Here is a 20,008-nt window from a genome sequence, read left to right as displayed (position 1 = left end):
GTGAAAAATAATAGTGATTTAACTGCATTCAGAGAGTTATTAACATTGTGGATGTACATATTGCAAACTTTATCCCCTTTTGAAATTATCAGACATAATTTGATACATCATTATTAAAAGGTGTTATCCACTACCAGGACAACCCATTCTCATTCACAATGCTTGGCGCCAATAAAATAAAAAAAGCCTCTACTCCCCTCCCATGCAAAAGTCATTCCTGCAGTGTCTGCACGCACTGTCCCAGTGCTCTTGTGCGGTTGTATGACATATGGTGCCCGGTGTCCAATCAGCGCTGGAGTTACTGTCCCCGCCTACGGACAAATTGAACATGAGGAAGTTAGTGCTGCAGCTGATCTCTCACTTCCTCTTCATGTTCAATTCGACATAAGGCGGGGGGCAGGGACGACAGCACTGATTGGGTGCCGGGCAACAGAAGTCATACGGCCACAAAAGAGCTCAAGAGACGAGTGCTGACACTGCAGGAATGGCACGGGCACAGGAGAGTATAAGTTTATTTTATCAGGACCAAGCGTGGAAAGGAGTACAGGTTGTCCTAGTAGTGGACAACCCCTTTATAGACTTGTCATAATTATTTGGTTAATTTTGTACATAATTATAATTCACCTGTATGCCTTGTAGATCTGTGATTTGTCTTCCAGTCATGTGCCAAAAACAGGATATGACAACACGTCGATCTTTAACATTTTTCACCATGCAATTATTAAGGACACGCATTTGAAGTTCGTTTACACTGCATTATATATGTTTTTATGGAGTGTTATGATGGTAGGATTTGTGGGTTGTTTTTTTTTTAATACGCTTTTCCTTAATAAAATGATGTCTTTTTATGGCAGATCCGGGGAATCCAGAATCCAAGTTCTCCTTATTCCCTGGTGCATCGCAAGTTTCCGTGCAGCGGATATACATTTGAGTGAGCTCATTATCGTGATATTTTTCTCCATTTTTGAATCTACCAGCAGGACGTACTGTACAGAGAAACAGCTTCAGGAACCTACAATGTTAGGATCTTGTAAACTGTAACTCCCAGAATAGCAGAGGAGCCCAGAAGCAAGGAGGGTAATGTTTATAAGCAGGTCTGAGGTTTATATTCCTTGGAGGTTGCCGCTGATTTTCAAAGGAGACGAGTTAATACAGTTTCTTGTTTCCCCTGGACAAGTGTTTATATTTGATTAACCATGGATAAGAATCTTTGCTATGTATTCTGAATGCTGCTGAAAACCAGCACTTTGATAATTCTCTCCAAAACACTGTCTAGAACTAGTTTCGGACCACTATTTGGTCTCTGTATGGCAAGATTATTATGCTTATATAGTAGTAGTGTACATTAGTGCACTAGTGTACAGTGGTAGTATACATTAGTTTTTAACTGACAAAAAATCTCAATACTTGTCCAAGACCATATTAGGTTAGTCTAAAAGTCTTTATGTTGTACATCCAATATTGTATCAGAGCTATAAGGGTTTGAAATGCTTTTTTAGTCTCAGACCAGCCCTTATGTCAGACGTTTTAACATTGACTGAAGATGGGAGTTGTTTTTTCAAACTAGGTATATCGGTCCTCATTTGAAACCATGCTAGGAAAATCCGTTAATAAAGTTTATAAAATTTGAGACGAGGGTTCTTAATTAAGCACATTTAACAGTATGATAGCTAAACAATACAAAATCAGTAAAAGCCAGAACGTAATCAAGGTCAAGAAATAAATTATACAAGACATTGCTCCTAAACATGTAATCAAACATCACACCCATTAAAACAAAGTAGTAGCTGTGAACCATTAGTCTCGACTGGAAAAGAGTGGATAGGTAACATGGCCAAGAGTTCTTCAGTGGTTTTGTCTGCCACCCAAACCAAAATGAAGACGAACTTTGGGATAAAGCAAGTAAAAATGAGTAATCTCCCAATTCCTTCCCTCACGTAATCTCAGATCCTCCCAAGACCTCCTTTCCACTTATTCGCTCCTCACCCAACCGCCTCCAAGACTTCTCCCGAATAGCCCCCATCCTCTGGAATTCTTTGCCCCAACATGTCCGACTATCAACCACATTCGGATTCTTCAGACAGAACCTGAAAACCCACCTCTTCAAGAAAGCCTAAAGCCTGCAATGAGCCTGCAATGACCCCACTACCTCCTCACCACTATTGGAGATATCACCTCAACCAACACCGGAACTGCTGCAAAACCCCCCCAAGCCTCCTTCCCCACCATCCTGTTGCATGTAAGTCCGAAAGGGCAGGGTCCTCTCCCCTCTATATCAGTCTGTCATTGTAAGTTTGTTTACTGTAAGTGATCTGTAATTTGTATGTAACCCCTTCTTATGTACAGCACCATGTAATCAATGGTGCTATATAAATAAATTTAAAAAAATATATTAACGTGCATAAGGTCAGCTAACCAATATCTCAAAGATTGTGATCAATCTGTTCTCATATGTGCTACAATGGTGCTTCATTCTATTAAACTGGTCTTTCATTCATGCATATTTAACTCTGCTCCTACTATTGTTCATTCTATCGTGGTTAGATTCTTTTCTGTACCAATGGAAACTTGACAAAACCATTTTAACCTTCAATGGTCTAAAGGGGATGTTCTCCAGCATCAAAGGAAAAAAGTTAAAATTTAGCCTTTAATCATAAAATTGGCACACAAAAAAGGAAAAAGAAAAAAAAAAAATTTAGGGTATAAAAATCCTTAAGGTTGTGCTTAGTTATGGAGCTGCTCCACCTACTAAGTGGCCACAGGCAAGTACTGCTCATCAGCCCCTGAATGATTTAAATAGCAGGCAGATGTGCAGTACACAGCCGCAGCGACAATCATTGGACGGAGCAGCACCATAACTGAGCACTACCAGCAGCCTTCAACATCAAGAACAGCTGATGAGTGGAGTGCCAGGTGTCACACCCTATCCATCACACAATCTTACATTCCGACGCATTTCTTGGTTTATGGCTCTTGCTACACACAGATGTCCTTGATAAAGACCATTCTCGGTCGAAATACTGGACCATCTCTGTTTTGACTCCTCGATGCATCAAAACGAGTAACATTGCAGAAAGTCCTATAGTCCCAATTTCTTTTTCGAGGTGCTGAGGTTTCTACTTCAATTTGTCTGGGCCATGAGCTCCTTACACAAGCACACTATATTGAAAAGGACAGTGTTGCTGGTTTTTCCCCTTCATCTACTCCAAGGATAGGTCATCGATATTTAAAGTAGTGGACAACACCTCTTCAATATTTTAAAATGTGTCTTACGCATTTACCAAAGTTAAGCGAAATTAACATGATCAAAGCCTGAACCAGTCTAGCAATAATGACCATCGCCAAAGAACAGAACAGTCATTGAATGGTCATTCCATTAAAACCCCCAACGGGTCACACTTTTGTCAAGTAGCAAGTATAAGAATTTTAAATGTTGAGGCAGTAAAACTTTCAACAAGCGAGACCATACATTCTCACACACAATGAAAAACGGATATTACAAAGAGACTAGATTAAATATTAAATGAAAATATTCCTGAATTCTGGCTGAATGCCTTCATATTACCTAATTGCTCACCACTTGACAGTCTTAACCCCTCTTAATTTTTAAAATGATTACATTTTGAAGAGAAACAATTTAAATAGATTAGACACATTGATTTTAGAGACCAAAAATAGAGCAGCAAACATTAGCAGGTCAAGAGATCAATTTAACTATGAACCTTTATATGAAAAACACATCCGTTTCTCCTGGACAAGGCATTCAATAGTACACAGATTGATTACTGTGTAAATGCAGGAAAAGAGGGATTATTTTAAAATACATTTTTCTGTTCTAGGAGCAACTAAGACAATTGCTTTTACAGAAATCATAGTTTCGTACAAATTGTTTTAACTTTCCCTTTCCATTCTGATCTCTAAATCCCAACCAATATCCTCATTTGTAAATCCTGTTGAATTTGCCAAGAATCTGCATCATGTGTAAGAATGACTGGGGTTTCTGTCAAGTTTATTTTTTTCCAGTACTAAGTCAACATTTAGACTAAATATTGTCAGGTCTTTATTATTAAACTTAACAACCTAAGCAGAAGAATTTTTTTTAGCTAAGTATAAATCAACATGAGTATCATTGTGAAACCTAGATTTTAAAGGTTCACGTTTGCAGAATTTCCATGAATATTCTGTTTCTCCTATTAAAACGCAGTTGACTGATTAATGTTTAGACTCTAGCATTACAATATGAAGCCCAGTCTGGTTTTCACTAAAATTAAAAATTTCCAGTAATCTATTTATTCTTTTGGTAGGCTTCAGCCTGACGTCTCTAGACACCACTGCCTAAAAATTTCTATAATTATCATATTGTGGCAGCCTGGAGAGCACAATTATTTGCTTTTAGCCACAGGAAACAAATAATTCCAGCGGATTCATCCTACTCAGCAATTAAAATCCATCTTATTGTATCATCTTTTAAAAAATATTCCATTTAGCAGAAATCCTTATTATACACAGGGGGATCAGAAAAAAAGGTCACACTGCAGCTTTATGCGTGCAGACAACGCGTTTCGACCTCCTTAGGTCTTCTAGGTATTCAGTGTGAGCAGTGTCCAAGACAGAAAGGGTACCCTTACACAACGATGTCCCAGCGATCCCACCAATGATCCGACGTGGATGGGATTGCTGGGACATTGTTAGCTGATCGCTGGTAAGCTGTCACAGACAGCCCCTCCAGCGATCAGGACCAGCGAGCACGCTGGTTACCAACGTAAACATTGGGTTTCTATGGGCTGCGGGGTCCTTAGAAACCTCATGTTTTCCCTAGATACCAGCGTGCACTGCAGGCAGGGCGGGAGGTGGAGGCAGAGCGGCGCAGACAGGCCAGCGTAGGTCTATCTGCTACTCCGGTCTAACAGACTGGAGTAGCAGAGCTACTCCGGTCTGTGTGCCGCTCTGCCTCCACCTCTCGCCTTGCCTGCAGTGCACGCTGGTATCTAGGGTAAACATCGGGTTTCTAAGGGCCCCGCAGCCCTTAGAAACCCGATGTTTACATTGGTAACCAGCGTGCAGCGACGCTCATCGCTGGCTCCCACTGCCCCACACAGTGATGCGCGCTGGCCAGCGGGAGACCAGCGATGAAAAAACGGGCCAGGACGATCCAGCATGATCAGCGATACCCCACAGGGGGCCCGATCGCTGCTGGATGTCAAACACAGCAATCTCGCTGGAGAGATCGCTGCTGTGTCACAAAATCAGCAATCTCGCCAGCGAGATTGCTGTGTGTAACGGGCCCTTAATATACCCTGCTCCCAGGAACGCAGTCCAATTAGGAATCTGACAATTTACATAAATAAAATAGGGTGTATACCCTTGTATTGCAGGGATAAAATCTTGTTACATGCGAATTGTGCAAGAGTTTAAAAGGCATATTGCTGCATAGTGCCCTTTTTCAATATATCATAAATATCAAAATCTGTTGAGAAAAAATACTTGTGACTTTTATAAAGTTTTTTTCTCCTCTCCGCCTCTAATATTTCATAGGATATTTTATTTAGACAAAAAGTTGCAATGACCTACGTTGAAGCTGTTAGATCAAATTTGTTTGCATACTATTATTGCATCTATGATATGCTAATAACTCATTCAAAAATACATTTATATCAATCTAATATTCTTATTTCAGGATATTGTTTACTGCAACTTTTTGTCTAAATAATAAATATCCTTCCTTCTATCGAATATTAGAGGCAGAGAGAAGACGAGAGGAGGAAATATTTTTTTTATAAACGATAGTCACAGAGGGTTTTTTTCTCCAACAGATTTTCTCCAATAAGGATTTCTGCTAAATGGAATATTTTTTTAAAAAATACGATTAAATAAAATGGATGTTAATTGCTGAGTAGGTAGAATCCGCTGGAATTGTTGCTTCCTGTGGCTATTGCATCATGGGTGTGCCTCTCCCATTTCAACTCTGTGCGGCTTCCTGGCAATGAGTGGATCTCCTACAGATGACAGACTGGGTGAGCTGGTTATAACTTTTACTATTTGAATATTAATTGCTTTTTAAACATAGAAGTGGACTGCTCCTGCCTGAGAGCTTGCACACGCAGCAAAGACCGATGCATCAGAAAGCCTATAACTTGCTACTACATGCATACTCTGCTGTGTGCACACCGAGGCAGGAGCTGTGAGCTTTTGTCTCCCGAACTGCTTGTTTTTAACCCCTTCACCCCCAAGGGTGGTTTGCACGTTCATGACCGGGCCAATTTTTACAATTCTGACCACTGTACCTTTATGAGGTCATAACTCTGGAACGCTTCCATGGATCCCGGTGATTCTGACATTGTTTTCTCTTGACATATTGTACTTCATGTTAGTGGTAAAATTTCATTCAAATAACTTGCGTTTATTTGTGAAAAAAAATGGAAATTTGGCAAAAATTTTGAAAATTTCGCAATTTTCCAACTTTGAATTTTTATGCCCTTAAATCACAGAGATACGGCACACAAAAAACTTGATAAGTAACACTTCCCACATGTTTACTTTACATCAGCACAATTTTGGAACCAAAATTTTTTTTTGTTAGGAAGTTATAAGGGTTAAAAGTTGACCAGCGATTTCTCATTTTTACAACACCATTTTATTTTTAGGACCACATCACATTTGAAGCCACTTTGAGGGGTCTATATGATAGAAAATACCCAAAAGTGACACCATTCTAAAAACTGCACCCCTTAAGGTGCTTAAAACCACATTCAAGAAGTTTATTAACCCTTTAGGTGCATCACAGGAATTTTTTTGAATATTGAAAAAAAAATGAACATCTAACTTTTTTTCATAAAAAAAATAATTCAGGTTCAATTTTTTTTATTTTACCAAGGGTAACAGGAGAAATTGGACTGCAAAAGTTATTGTGCAATTTGTCCTGAGTACGCAGATACCTGATATGTGGGGGGGAACGACTGTTTCGGCGCATGGCAGAGCTCAGAATGGAAGGAGCGCCGTTTGACTTTTTCAATGCAAAATTGGCTGGAATTCAGATTGGACGCCATGTCACGTTTGGAGAGTCCCTGATGTACCTAAACAGTGGAAACCCCCTACAAGTGACCCCATTTTGGAAACTAGACCCCCCAAGGAACTTATCTAGATATGTGGTGAGAACTTTGAACCCACAAGGGCTTTACAAAAGTTTATAACGTACAGCGGTACAATTAAAAAATCATATTTTTTCCACAAAAATGATCTTTTCACCCCAATTTTTATTTTCCAAAGGGTAACAGGACCCTAAAAGTTATTGTGCAATTTGTCCTGAGTACGCTGATACCCCACATGTGGGGGTAAACCACTATTTGGGCGCATGGCAGAGCTCGGAAGGGAAGCAGTGCCATTTGACGTTTTTGGCTGGAATTGAGATCGGACACCATGTATCGTTTGGAAAACCCCTGATGTACCAAAACAGTGGAAACCCCCCACAAATGACACCATTTTGGAAACTAGACCCCCTAAGGAACTTATCTAGATGTGTGGTGAGAACTTTGAACCCCCATGGGCTTCACAGAAGTTTATAACATAAAGCCATACAATTAAAAAATCATTTTTTCCACAAAAATTATCTTTTCACCCTCAATTCTTATTTTTCCAAAGTTAACAGGACCCTAAAAGTTATTGTGCAATTTGTCCTGAGTACGCCGATACCCCACATGTGGGGGTAAACCACTATTTGGGCGCATGGCAGAGCTCAGAAGGGAAGCAACGCCATTTGACGTTTTGGGCTGGAATTGAGATCGGACACCATGTCGGGTTTGGAAAACCCCTGATGTACCAAAACAGTGGAAGCCCCCCACAAATGACACCATTTTGGAAACTAGACCCCCTAAGGAACTTATCTAGATGTGTGGTGAGAACTTTGAACCCCCATGGGCTTCACAGAAGTTTATAACGCCCGGGCGTGAAAATAAAAAATTCGTATTTTTTCCACAAACATGATCTTTTAGTCACCATTTTTTTATTTTCCCAAGGGTACCAGGAGAAATTGGACCTTAAAAGTTGTTGTCCAATTTGTCCCGAGTATGCTGATACCCCATATGTGGGAGAAAACTACTGTATGGGCACACGTCGGGGCTCGGAAGGGAAGTAGTGACGTTTTGGAATGCAGACTTTGATGGAATGGTCTGCGGGTGTTATGTTGCCTTTGGAGAGCCCCTAATGTACCTAAACAGTGGAAACCCCCCACAAATGACACCATTTTGTAAACTAGACCCCCCCAAGGAACTTATCTAGATGTGTGGTGAGCACTTTGAACCCCCCAGTGCTTCACAGACGTTTATAACGCCCGGGCGTGAAAATAAAAAAATTCGTATTTTTTCCACAAACATGATCTTTTAGTCACCATTTTTTTATTTTCCCAAGGGTACCAGGAGAAATTGGACCACAAAAGTTGTTGTCCAATTTGTCCTGAGTATGCTGATACCCCATATGTGGGAGAAAACTACTGTATGGGCACACGTCGGGGCTCGGAAGGGAAGTAGTGACGTTTTGGAATGCAGACTTTGATGGAATGGTCTGCGGGTGTCATGTTGCCTTTGGAGAGCCCCTAATGTACCTAAACAGTGGAAACCCCCCACAAATGACCCCATTTTGAAAACTAGACCCACTAAGGAACTTATCTAGATGTGAGGTGAGCACTTTGAACCCCCAAGGGCTTCACTGAAGTTTATAATGCCAGGGCATGAAAATAAAAAAAATCGTATTTTTTCCAGAAACATGATCAATTAGTCCCCAATTTTTTCATTTTCCCAAGGGTAACAGGAGAAATTGGACCCCCAAAAGTTGTTGTCCAATTTGGCCTGAGTACGCTGACACCCCATATGTGGGAGAAAACTACTGTATGGACACACATCGGGGCTCGGAAGGGAAGCAGTGACGTTTTGGAATGCAGACTTTGATGGCATGGTCTGCGGGTGTCATGTGCGTTTGGAGAGCCCCTGATGTACCTAAACTATTGAAACTCCCCACAAGTGACCCCATTTTGGACACTAGACCCCCCACGGAACTTATCTAGATGTGTGGTGAGCACTTTGAACCCCCAAGTGTTTCACAGAAGTTTATAACACTCGGACGTGAAAATAAAAAAATCATTTTTTTCCACAAAAATGATATTTTTGCCCCCAATTTTTTATTTTCCTAAGGGTAACAGGAGAAATTGGACCCCAAAAATTGTTTTGCAATTTGTCCTGAGTAGGCTGATACCCTACATGTGGGGGTAAAACACTGTTTGGGCGCATGGCAGAGCTTGGAAGGGAAGGAGCACCATTTGACTTTTTCAACTCAGAATTGGCTGGAATTGAGATCAGACGCCATGTTGCATTTGGAGAGCCCCTGATGTGCCCAAACAGTGGAAACCCCCAATTATAACTCCAACCCTAACCCCAACACACCCCTAGCCCTAACCCTAGCCCTAACCCTAGCCCTAAGGCTGTGTGCACACGCTGCGGATTTTGCTGCGGTTCCGCAGCAGTTTTGGCCGCTGCGGACCAGCAGCAGTTTTTGCTGCGGTGTACAGTACCATGATTCCCTATGGGAATCAAAAACCGCAGTGCAGACGGTGCGGAATTTTCCGCGCGGATTATCTGCGGTTTTCAATCCGCAGAAAGAACTGACATGTCAATTCTTTCTGCGGATTCCCCTGCGGTTTGCCATCTCCTCTATTGAGGAGATGAAAAACCGCAGGACATAACCGCAGAGCAATCCGCAGGTAAAACCGCAGGTCTTTTGACCTGCGGTTTCACCTGCGGATTTTACAAAATCTGCACCTAATCCGCAGCGTGTGCACACAGCCTTACCCCAACGGGAAAATGGAGATAAATACTTTTTTTTTAGTTTTATTATTTTTCCCTAACTAAGGGGGTGATAACGGGGGGTTTGACTTACTAGTTATGGCGGTTTTTATGTTTGGCGGCTGTCACACGCTAAAAGACGCTTTTTATTGTAAAATAGTTTTTGCATCACCACATATTGAGAGCTATAATTTTTCCGTATTTTGACCCACTGAGTCATGTGACATATTTTTTGCGGGACGAGTTGACGTTTTTATTGGTACCATTTTCGGGACGTGACATTTTTTGATCGCTTTTTATTCCTATTTTTGGGACGCAGAATGAACAAAAACCAGCGTTTCATGAATTTCTTTTGGGGGGGTGCGTTTACACCGTTCCGCGTGCGGTAAAATTGATAAAGCGGTTTTATTCTTCGGTTCAGTACGGTTACAGCGATAGCTCATTTAGGTCGTTTTTTTATGTTTTTGTCGGTTTTATGCAATGAAAACTATTTTATATAAAAAATAATTATTTTTGCATCGCTTTATTCTGTGAGCTATAACTTTTTTATTTTTTCGCTGATGATGCTGTGTGGCGGCTCGTTTTTTGCGGGACAAGATGACGTTTTCAGCGGTACCATGGATATTTATATGCGTCTTTTTGATCGCGCGTTATTACACTTTTTGTTTGGCGGTATGATAAATCATTTTTTGCTTCGTTTTTTATTTTTATTTTTTAAGGGGTTCGCTAAAAGGGTTAACTAATGGGACAGTTTTATAGGGCGGGTCATTACGGACGCGGCGATACCTAATATGTGTACTTTTATTGTTTTTTTTTTTATTATTTCCAAAAAATGGATTTATTGAGGGAATATTTTTTTTTTTTCTAATTTATTTGGCGATTTTTTTAAATTTATTTTTACTTTTTTTTTTTTTTTTTTTTTTTTTACTTTATTACATAGTCCCAGGTGGGACATCACTGTCCTGTGACAGATGGCTGATCTGTCACATCACAGATCACAGGCATTGAAGAAGACTTCCTCTTGCCTGCGCTTTGCAGGCACTGAGGAAGCCAGCTTCCTCAGGTCCCCGAAGGCCCCCGTCGTCATCTTGGATTCGGGGGCCTGGAGGATAGGAGCCCCCCGCAGCAGCGCTGCACATTGCGCTGCCGTGGGGGGCTCAGGGAAGCACGGAGGGAGCCCCCTCCCTCCCGATGCTTCCCTTTAACTCCCGGTACACCGCGATCATGTTTGATCGCGGTGTGCAAGGGGTTAAGGTGTCGGGGGCGGTCCGTGACCGCCCCTGACACATAGTGCCGGGTGTCAGCTGTGATAATCAGCTGACACCCGGCCGCGATCAGCGGCGCTCACCACGTGGGCGCCGCTGATCGCGATAGACATACTATCCCGTCCATGGTCATATGGGCCCGGGTACCGTGGACGGGATAGTACGTCGGATGTCAGGAAGGGGTTAAGGAGTCTTGAGGTTTTGATTGGGAACTCATGACCACCTAAAATAAATATCAAATTTCCCAAAATGAACACATTTCAACCAACCTCAAATCTCTCCGCTTTTCCAGCTCCTCTTTAGGTATCGTCCATGGCAGATTTTGAGGCAAACACTGCAGCACATTATTGGAGAATTCTGAGAAGTCTACTCCATATTCAGTTAATATTCCTTCTGACTCTGGTTCAATCTCACCAGCCTGCCCAAGGCTCTTCATCAGCTTCCTGAAGACAAAAGAGGCAGGGGAAGAAAACATGAATGCTAGAAAAGGTAATCACCATTAAATACTTAGCATTAGTATAATACTATGTAGGTAAGCAAAGAAAAAAGCACCAGGCGATTTCCTTAAAAAATTACAGTTTTATATAATCCATCGCTTACAAAAAGTTAAAAACATGTGTTATTAAATGTCAAGGGGCAAACATCCCCTGCACGCCTGATGCGTTTCAGACTTCATGTCCTTACTCATTGGCAATTGGCATACAGAAGAGATGCCTAGCAGTAAGGACATGAAGTCTGAAACGCGTCAGGCGTGCAGGGGATGTTTGCCCCGTGACATTTAATAACACGTATGTTTAACTTTTTGCAAGGTACGGATTAAATAGAAGAAAACCGTACATTTTTATGGAAGTCACCTGGTGCAGTTTTTTTTTTGCTTCTTTGCCGGCTGCCTGCATTTACAAGTGGACTCCAGCCACATTGAACCTGGCACCTGTGATCCTGGCATACTCTGGTGAGCACCGACTAAATGCTTTCCCCTTTATCATTTGTTGATTCACAATGTAGTTAAGCAGAACAAATAAGGTGTTCCCATTTTTGAGAGTCATTATAAAGTCCAAACCGAAGTAGCATAGTTGGCACCACTGACAATATCAGCTACCATCTGGAAAGTTCTCACCTTGGAAAAAGCTCTCTTTAATACATTCGCCTTGGCTAAGAAACAAGTCAGTTGCCGTCACAACTTGTGCAAGGATGGCAGATCTGCCTTTACCTTGCATGCATTACTATGGTCCGTTAAATGGAACAGAATAGTGAGCATGCTGCTATTTTTTCCCACACAGACCAGACCATCACTATGTGTTTACAATAAACCATGAGCACAGGCTATGCTTAAGTTCCATTATGCACAGGCAAACAATACACTACTCTGAACAAGCCCTTACAAATATATACCTCTCCAGTTCAGAGCTGCTTGGCGCGCACACACATCTTTAACAATTTTAGCAGCGCACAGAAAAGACCTTTATTCATTGCATAATAAAAATCCGTGTAAAGTTAAAAATGTAGGTGTGTGTTTATAAACTCCTTATTACAAGACATCAGCCCACCATCAGTGAAGGGAAATATTTTTAAGCAAAATCAAATGCGTTGACGTATTTAGGGTATGTGCACACGTTGCGTATTGCTGTGCGGAATCTGCATCTTTTGGTAGAATCCGCAGGTCAAAAACCGCTCGTTTATGTGAATTTCCTGCAGATTTGGCATGCGTTTTTACACCTGTGGATTCCTATAATGGAATAGGTGTAAAAACGCTGCGGAATCCGCACAAAGAATTGATATGCTGCAGAAAATAAACCGCTGCGTTTCTGCACTGATTTTTCCGCAGCATGTGCACAGTGTTTTTTTCCCTCCATAGAATAACATTGTTCTGTAAATCACTTGCGGATCTGCAGTGGATCCGCAGGGGCAAATCTGCCGCGGATCCGCAGCAAATCCGCAACGTGTGCACATACCCTTAAGGGATTACTCGGCAGCCCTCATTGGACGGGGAATGGTGCCAATGAGCCTGCATCCCGACCGTTATGTGCCGACATCACTGCCACTGCTCACTTCCTGATGCAAGAGGCGCCAGATCACCCCTTTATCCCAAATTCTCTGGCAAGCCGTAAATTCACATTGCATTATTGTATGGATAGTCCATCCATTTTAGTGTTTGTGTTATGTTACATTTTGAACAATGGAAAATGTAATTAAGTGGTTTTTTCATAAAATTATCAGGTAAAAAAAGGCATCAATAACTTCTGTCTGTAGAATTAACCCTCCTAATCTGCCTACAAAGACACGTAGGTTATAGGAACCTAAAAAAAAATTATATTTTGATTTATACGATCCAATGTTGTATTCCAGAGTAATCCATATTTTTCTTAATATGTAAATGAGCCATTACGATCTATGGGCCAGACACAGATCTCCCTGAGTCTATGCTTGCAGAGCATATTTTAAATTCAAGGGGGAGGTACCAGTGTGAGACATGTGACTGACCATCTGCTCTCCTGTTCTACAGGTCTCACACTGGTAACTATCCCTTTCATTTAAAATAAGAAGGGAGGCCTATTCCCAGGTAGGATCTATGTCTGGCCCAATAATCTTATTAGCTCATTTACATATTAAAGAAGTACTCCAAAGTTTTTAACCTCTTAATATATTGGAATCATTATATGGCACAATGTCCTGGCAATTGCTCATTTTGCCTTTCTACCCAATTAATTCTTCTCTTTACCATTAGGTCTATGATCACGTGATTAAAAACAGTCTAGCTGAATCTTTTTAAGCTCTATGTAGGAACAGGAAGTCTCTTCCCTTCACGAGTAATCCCAGCATTAAACTCCTGACTTAGATGCTCCCTCTTTTCCCCTGCAGGGATTTTAAGTAAAATCATGAGACTCCTGCAGGGAAAATAGACTTCCTGTTCCTACACAGAGCTTAGAAGGATGCTGCTAGACAGTTCCTAATCAAGTGAGGTCATAGACCTAATGTAAAAGAAGAATTAGCTGGGTAGAAGGGCAAAATTAGTAAGTACACAGTATATGATATATAGATATGATGATTGTAACATTAAAAGCATAAACATTTTGACGGAAGTGCTTTAAGAAAAATGTGGATTTCTTAGGAATACTACAGCAGACCACAGATATCAAAGTATAATTAATTGTATTCAACTTTGTGACCTGCATTCCCACAAACTGCTTAGGTGGGTTGATTCTACTGACAGAGTCCCTTTAAACCCAAGTTAAAAATTAACAATTTCCAATTTATTACACAATAACTAAAAGCAAGCTGTATAAAGCTGGTTAGGCATCTCTGGCACGTTAGGAAAGCGATGAATGTCAAAATATAACAAATTGATAATCACATTATACTAGTTGAAAATTTAACCGCTTTTTACCCCCTTTCATCACTGGAGCATAACTGGAAAGCGCTATATTTCTGAAAGGAGTTACATAAACAAAGTGTTATTTTAAGAGAGATCACATTGAGTGGAAAAGTATATGAAGCTAGAGAGGGCCGATGGGACTAGTTGAGACTTATTTATCTCTTAGGTCTCTGAAAAGCTGAGATCTGACAATGAGACCAGGGAAACCTGGACAGCGTGTCAGCAGTTTACATAAAGTTTGCCATGGGCTTGCACGATGAAACAAAAATGTGATTTCATCCCTTCTTAACTTGGTGGAATAAAACATAACATTCCTGTCCAAACAAAAGCTTGTCAAGAAAATTACAAGCGTGAGAAGGATCTGTATGTCATGATGTAGTTTGCTATGGCCTCACCCAAGCTCTATCAAATATAACATTTTCCTGAGGACACAACTCTACTGATATCTCATATGTTCCACAAATATCCAGCTTGATAGGAATAATTTGTTTAGCCATATGATGTAGCAGATATTGTTAAGTATTTCTGTCAGGCTAGGTTTAAGGAACATACGAGGAAAAAAAAAAATACCCCACGAGGTTTCTTTGAGAGTGGCCACCTTCCAAATTTAACTGTTGTAGCTACACTGCCATATGCTTTTTGACACTAAAAATTTAGCAGATAAGAAAAAACTGTAGAAGGAAACTCCATGACACACCTCACTTCTATGAAACAGCAAGGCAAGTCAAAGAATTAAAAATAAATAAATAGATTGGTCACATTTTGACATTTGATTTCACTGATCCACACTATAGGAAGGCAAAAAGCAGAGAATGGGGTCTTATCCGATGGATAAGTTAGGAACAATACTCCAAATGCACTCACCTGACGCGTGAGGAGTAAAAGCACATAATATCCTTAGTCGGCTGCCGCAGATCTACAGGTCAAACTAGTGACAGCAAAGATTTAAAAATTAAAATAAAGGAGATGATTGTTGATTGTTTATTCTTAATCCCAACGCGTTTCGAAGTTTAAAACTTCTTCCTCAGGGTATGATATCATCCCCTGAGGAAGAAGTTTTAAACTTCGAAACGCATTGGGATTATGAATAAACCATCTTCTTCTTTATGAATAATTGATCTTGAGTCATATTGGGCGGCGCATCAAATCCACAAAATCTCTTCTTTTAAATGACATTCAATTTCAAACATACCACAGATTGCCAAAAAGCTTTATACAACTCAATTTTATCTATTTTTGTATTAAAAAAAAAAAAAAAAAAAAAGTTTTGCAATTTAACTTGGGTTTACATCGATTCTGTTAGTTGGATCAACCCTCCTAAGCCACCTACACAGCAAGGCAGGTAATAGAAAGTTGAATAAAAGGATACCTTGATATCGGCTATCCAATATTTTAGTCATGAAAAATCCAAGTTTTTATTATGTAAATTGGCTGTCAAGATCTATAGGTGGGACATATCTCAAAGAATCTGTCTAACCACTTATACTACACAAGTAAACACATAAATATATCAAATTCTTGACCTGCTGTTGATTTGTGCATTCTGCCTCCCAAAGATCGCAGTAAGGCTCGGCTCACATTTATCCTGCGCTCAACACTTACACTGGGGTATCTGTCTACATCTCTGAAATACGCGATTCATTCTGAACATCAAGCGCAAGATTCACTGTAATGGAGCAGATGGAGATACTATGGATGACGTCTGTCCTATAATCCAGTGATATCTGTGTATTTAAGTGTGCATGAAATTTCAGGTAGACTACAGTTGTGTACCTCTGAAAAGAAGGGCCTGGTATTTAGCCAGCCACTCTGTTAGGTCATAGCATTTGGTTTAATCTGTGCATTAGCTGGACTCCCATTTTTTTTGTACTTAGCTACCACTTCTTCAAGGTGTATTCCCTGCAGTCTTATATGGCTGAATTGTCTATTTTGTTGCACTATGCACTTTAGTTTGTCAGTCTCCATGCTCCCTGCACTTTGCGTAGCAGTCTTTTAATATGGAGAGGGCAGCTGCTACAGATGAGATTCTATCCAGATAGGAGCTCTGCCGCTAGCTCCTACCATCTACACAGAATTGTATCCATAGCCACTGCCAATCTCGTATCTCAGTAACGGAAAAGTCTCCACTGATTTTAACTCAATTTTGATTATGTTTGGTCAATTTTGATAGCGAAAGAATCAAATTTCTCTGAAAAGATATTAAAATGTTTATTTTCATCTGTATTATTGATTATAAAAGAGAAATTAAAATGACGGTTACGCATTTTTAAGTCTGCGGCTACATGACTATGCTGATCATGGTACCTTGTGAGTCACGAGGCATGGCTAATGTAGCCGAGCATTTCCAGCCACACTCAGAGCTGCAGTTACAACCTGTAATATGCAATAGCATAAACTTATGGTAATGAAATAAGGATTTTTAGTAGAAACTAAATTATTTAATAACAATCTTACAGATTTTGCTCTGGCACATTCATGTACTAACTACCAAGCTCCTGTCTTTACCAAAACAGAATTCAAGTAACGTAGCAACAAAAGTGCTCTCTTTACCCAGTTCAAGTAAATCAAAGGGGCTGAATTACTTGGAGAAAGGTCAATTGTGTTGCTGTAAGGGAGTCATAGTCAGCATTTTGTTTGTCAGGGTAGCAAGATGAATTATTACAGAATGAGAGCGAGTCCACAGATGGAAGTAAAAGGAAACTCCACATTATAAAGCATTAAGGCTATTCAGAGGAACGAACTGTCTAAAACAAGAGAGACTGCAAAACCAGAAACTGTTCTCCTCAAAGCAAAAAGAGGAAAGACTATCACCAGAATATATGGTGCACATTCCATCATTTCAGCCTAGCATAATGTTAGGTAAAATTTAATGTACGACTACTGAAACGCTTTCTTACACAAGAAATGTGGATTATTATAGCGCTCCAGCAGTATAACTTGGGCTTCTATTTGTATTTTGAGCATCGTTTCCCGATCCCAATGTTGATGCCTGATCCGTGCCTCAAACTTCCAGTGAACCAGCCAGTAGAGAAGCCATGATCCCTCTTGTGATTTCTGCAAATCGTGATTCTTGCTCAGTTTTAGTGCTGTTTTCTGAGGTTTATTAGCCGCACCCAAGGTGCTTCCTCTGTGTAACCTTTAACCCAGCAATTACATGCATGTCGGATCCACTTACTTTTCCTAATCATCATCATAATTATTATTCTTTCCTCTCTTCTCAAATTCTCACAGTGCAGCTGTGACAAGCATGTCGGGCTCTCTTTAGGATCACAAGACCTTTTTCTTTCCAAATGGCTGATTACTCAGTGTTCCTCCCATTTTCTCAGAACAAGAAGCCCCTGAACTGGTCTTTGTACACAGAAAAACACTGACCGGACCTATGTAGATGCCATGTGCAAAATGCATATGATGCAGAATGCCATTCTCCATGAGGAGCACAGCGAGAACTATAAAGTGGCAGCTGAACAAGGTATCATTTTGTGAAGGTCAATAAAGAAGTTGTGCCAAAAATCAAGTATAGTCGCAGAATGGGAGTCCCAAAGTCCTCTGTGATAGCAGAAATAATGCACCATCTTTGCCATTTTTGGTAGGGGGTCCCAATACTTGAATTCCTGCACAATTAGGGGTTTAAAGCCCATCTTGTGCATGGTTTACAAGAAATCCCCTTTAAGAATGTTTAACATAGGAAGGCAAGGAAGGAAGACAACATTTTGCAAAGATTAACTTTCAGTACGGTAAACAGTTCTCCAATATATTGTCCTAAAATAATCACAATTTTGGACTAACACAATGAGTTGCCGAATGAAGAGATCCAGAGAAATAGATAAAATAACACTTTATTAATACATGTTAAAAGATAAAGATAAATAAAAATATAGTAACCAAAAACAAGAGCGCCCTAACTGGGGTGTGTTACAAAATCCTATGTATTATAATGAAAGCCAGTTGCACATAAGTAATGATATAGCATAATAGCTAAACATCAGGTTAAGTGACATCCTAAATGGAATATAAGAATACACAGTGCAGTGCATTTACTGCTTAGCAAGGTGAAGGTTATAATACCATGCAATCATGACAAATGTGAAAAACACATTACCAGGGTAATGATGTAAAGCACAGCAACAGGAAGACCTCAGTGCCCCTCCTCACCCCGACGCAAGTTTCACATCCAGCTTCTTCCAGGGGGGCTCTTGTTTTTGGTTACTATATTTTTGTTTATCTTTATCTTTTAGCATGTATTAATAAGGTATTTTATCTATTTCTCTGGATCTCTTCATTCGGCAACTCATTATGTTAGTCCGAAATAGTGATCATCTTATGTGAAGTGTCAGCCATTTTTCATTATCTGGACACCCTGTATATTTATATTGCCCTAAAAGTATTTTTCTTCTAACATGGAACCGATTAATACAGCATTTGGTGTAGTGTGTTGGATAGGATTTAAAGGGAACCTGTCACCCCCCCACCTCAGGGCCTATTAAATAAATAGAGCCACCTTCAGCAGCATAAGGTTGCGTTCTGTGAAGATGGCTCTTATGTTTATTATCCCTAGGAACGCTGAAATAATGTCTTTTATAAATTTCCCGCCATACCTCTATTGAGTCAGGGAGGTATGTATTCTCCCCCCGACTCATCCGCCTCGCAGCCGTCCATTACCACCCTCTGGCCTCCGGGTGCTGCCTTCTTTCTTGCGATGTCACCGGCGCCTGCGCGCTGCAATCAGTTCTCGGGCATGCACTGCACACGCTGCCCAGGACCTTACATCAGGTGATGTAAGGAAATTGTGCTTGCGTGTAGCGGAGGGGCCCCAGATCCCGCCCCCGCAGTGTGTTATGATGTATTCACACTGCGGGGCTGGGAATCTGGCGCCTGCGCAGTGTGGATCTCTGCGTCTGTCCCCATCTCACTCAGCCTCATTCCTCATTATTTCAGCGTTCCTAGGGATAATAAACATAAGAGCCACCTTCACAGAATGAAGACTTAGTGCTGCTGAAGGTGGTTCTTTAACAGGCCCTGGGGGGGGGGGGGGGTTACAGGTTCCCTTCAAATGAAATCGGTCATGTTAAAGTAGTATGTGATCTGCAGACCGTCTGTTCTAGAGCAGGAGGAGTGGATTGAATTGATATACCGTATATACTCGAGCATAAGCCGACCCGAGTATAAGCCGACCCCCCCTAATTTTGCCACAAAAAATGGGAAAACTTATTAACTCGAGTATAAGCCTAGGATGGAAAATGCAGCAGCAACTGGTAAAATTAATTGAGACATCAGTAGGTTAAATCTTTTTGAATATCCATATTGAATCAGGAGCCCCACATAATGCTCCATACAGTTCATGATAGCCCCATAAGATACTCCATACAAAATACACCCCATATAATGCTGCACAAAGGTTAATAATGGCCCCATAATATGCTCCATAGAATAATATGCCCCATATGCTGCTCCATAAAGGTTATGGCCCCATAAGATGCTCCATAGATTATGCCCCCATATGCTGCCCCCATAAGATGCTCCATAGATTATGCCCCATTGTG

At 40.7% G+C, this 20,008-nt stretch overlaps 1 protein-coding gene across 2 annotated transcripts in view; it reads right to left on the bottom strand.

The window, feature by feature from the left end:
- Nucleotides 1-20,008, bottom strand: part of DIS3L2 (DIS3 like 3'-5' exoribonuclease 2) — a 663,234-nt gene that overhangs the window by 422,522 nt on the left and 220,704 nt on the right. For both annotated transcript variants that reach the window (XM_073589330.1, XM_073589329.1), the window contains one exon: nucleotides 11,365-11,538. In XM_073589330.1, the coding sequence (XP_073445431.1) occupies nucleotides 11,365-11,538 (174 nt within the window). The remainder of the gene's footprint in view (nucleotides 1-11,364; nucleotides 11,539-20,008) is intronic.

This window comes from Dendrobates tinctorius, unplaced genomic scaffold (assembly GCF_039654945.1).
Source record: "Dendrobates tinctorius isolate UK_male_01 unplaced genomic scaffold, ASM3965494v1 ptg000107l, whole genome shotgun sequence".
Classification (NCBI taxonomy): Eukaryota; Metazoa; Chordata; class Amphibia; order Anura; family Dendrobatidae; genus Dendrobates; species Dendrobates tinctorius.
Note: the sequence above shows the minus strand (reverse complement) of the source record. Positions and strands in the feature narration are given on the sequence as shown.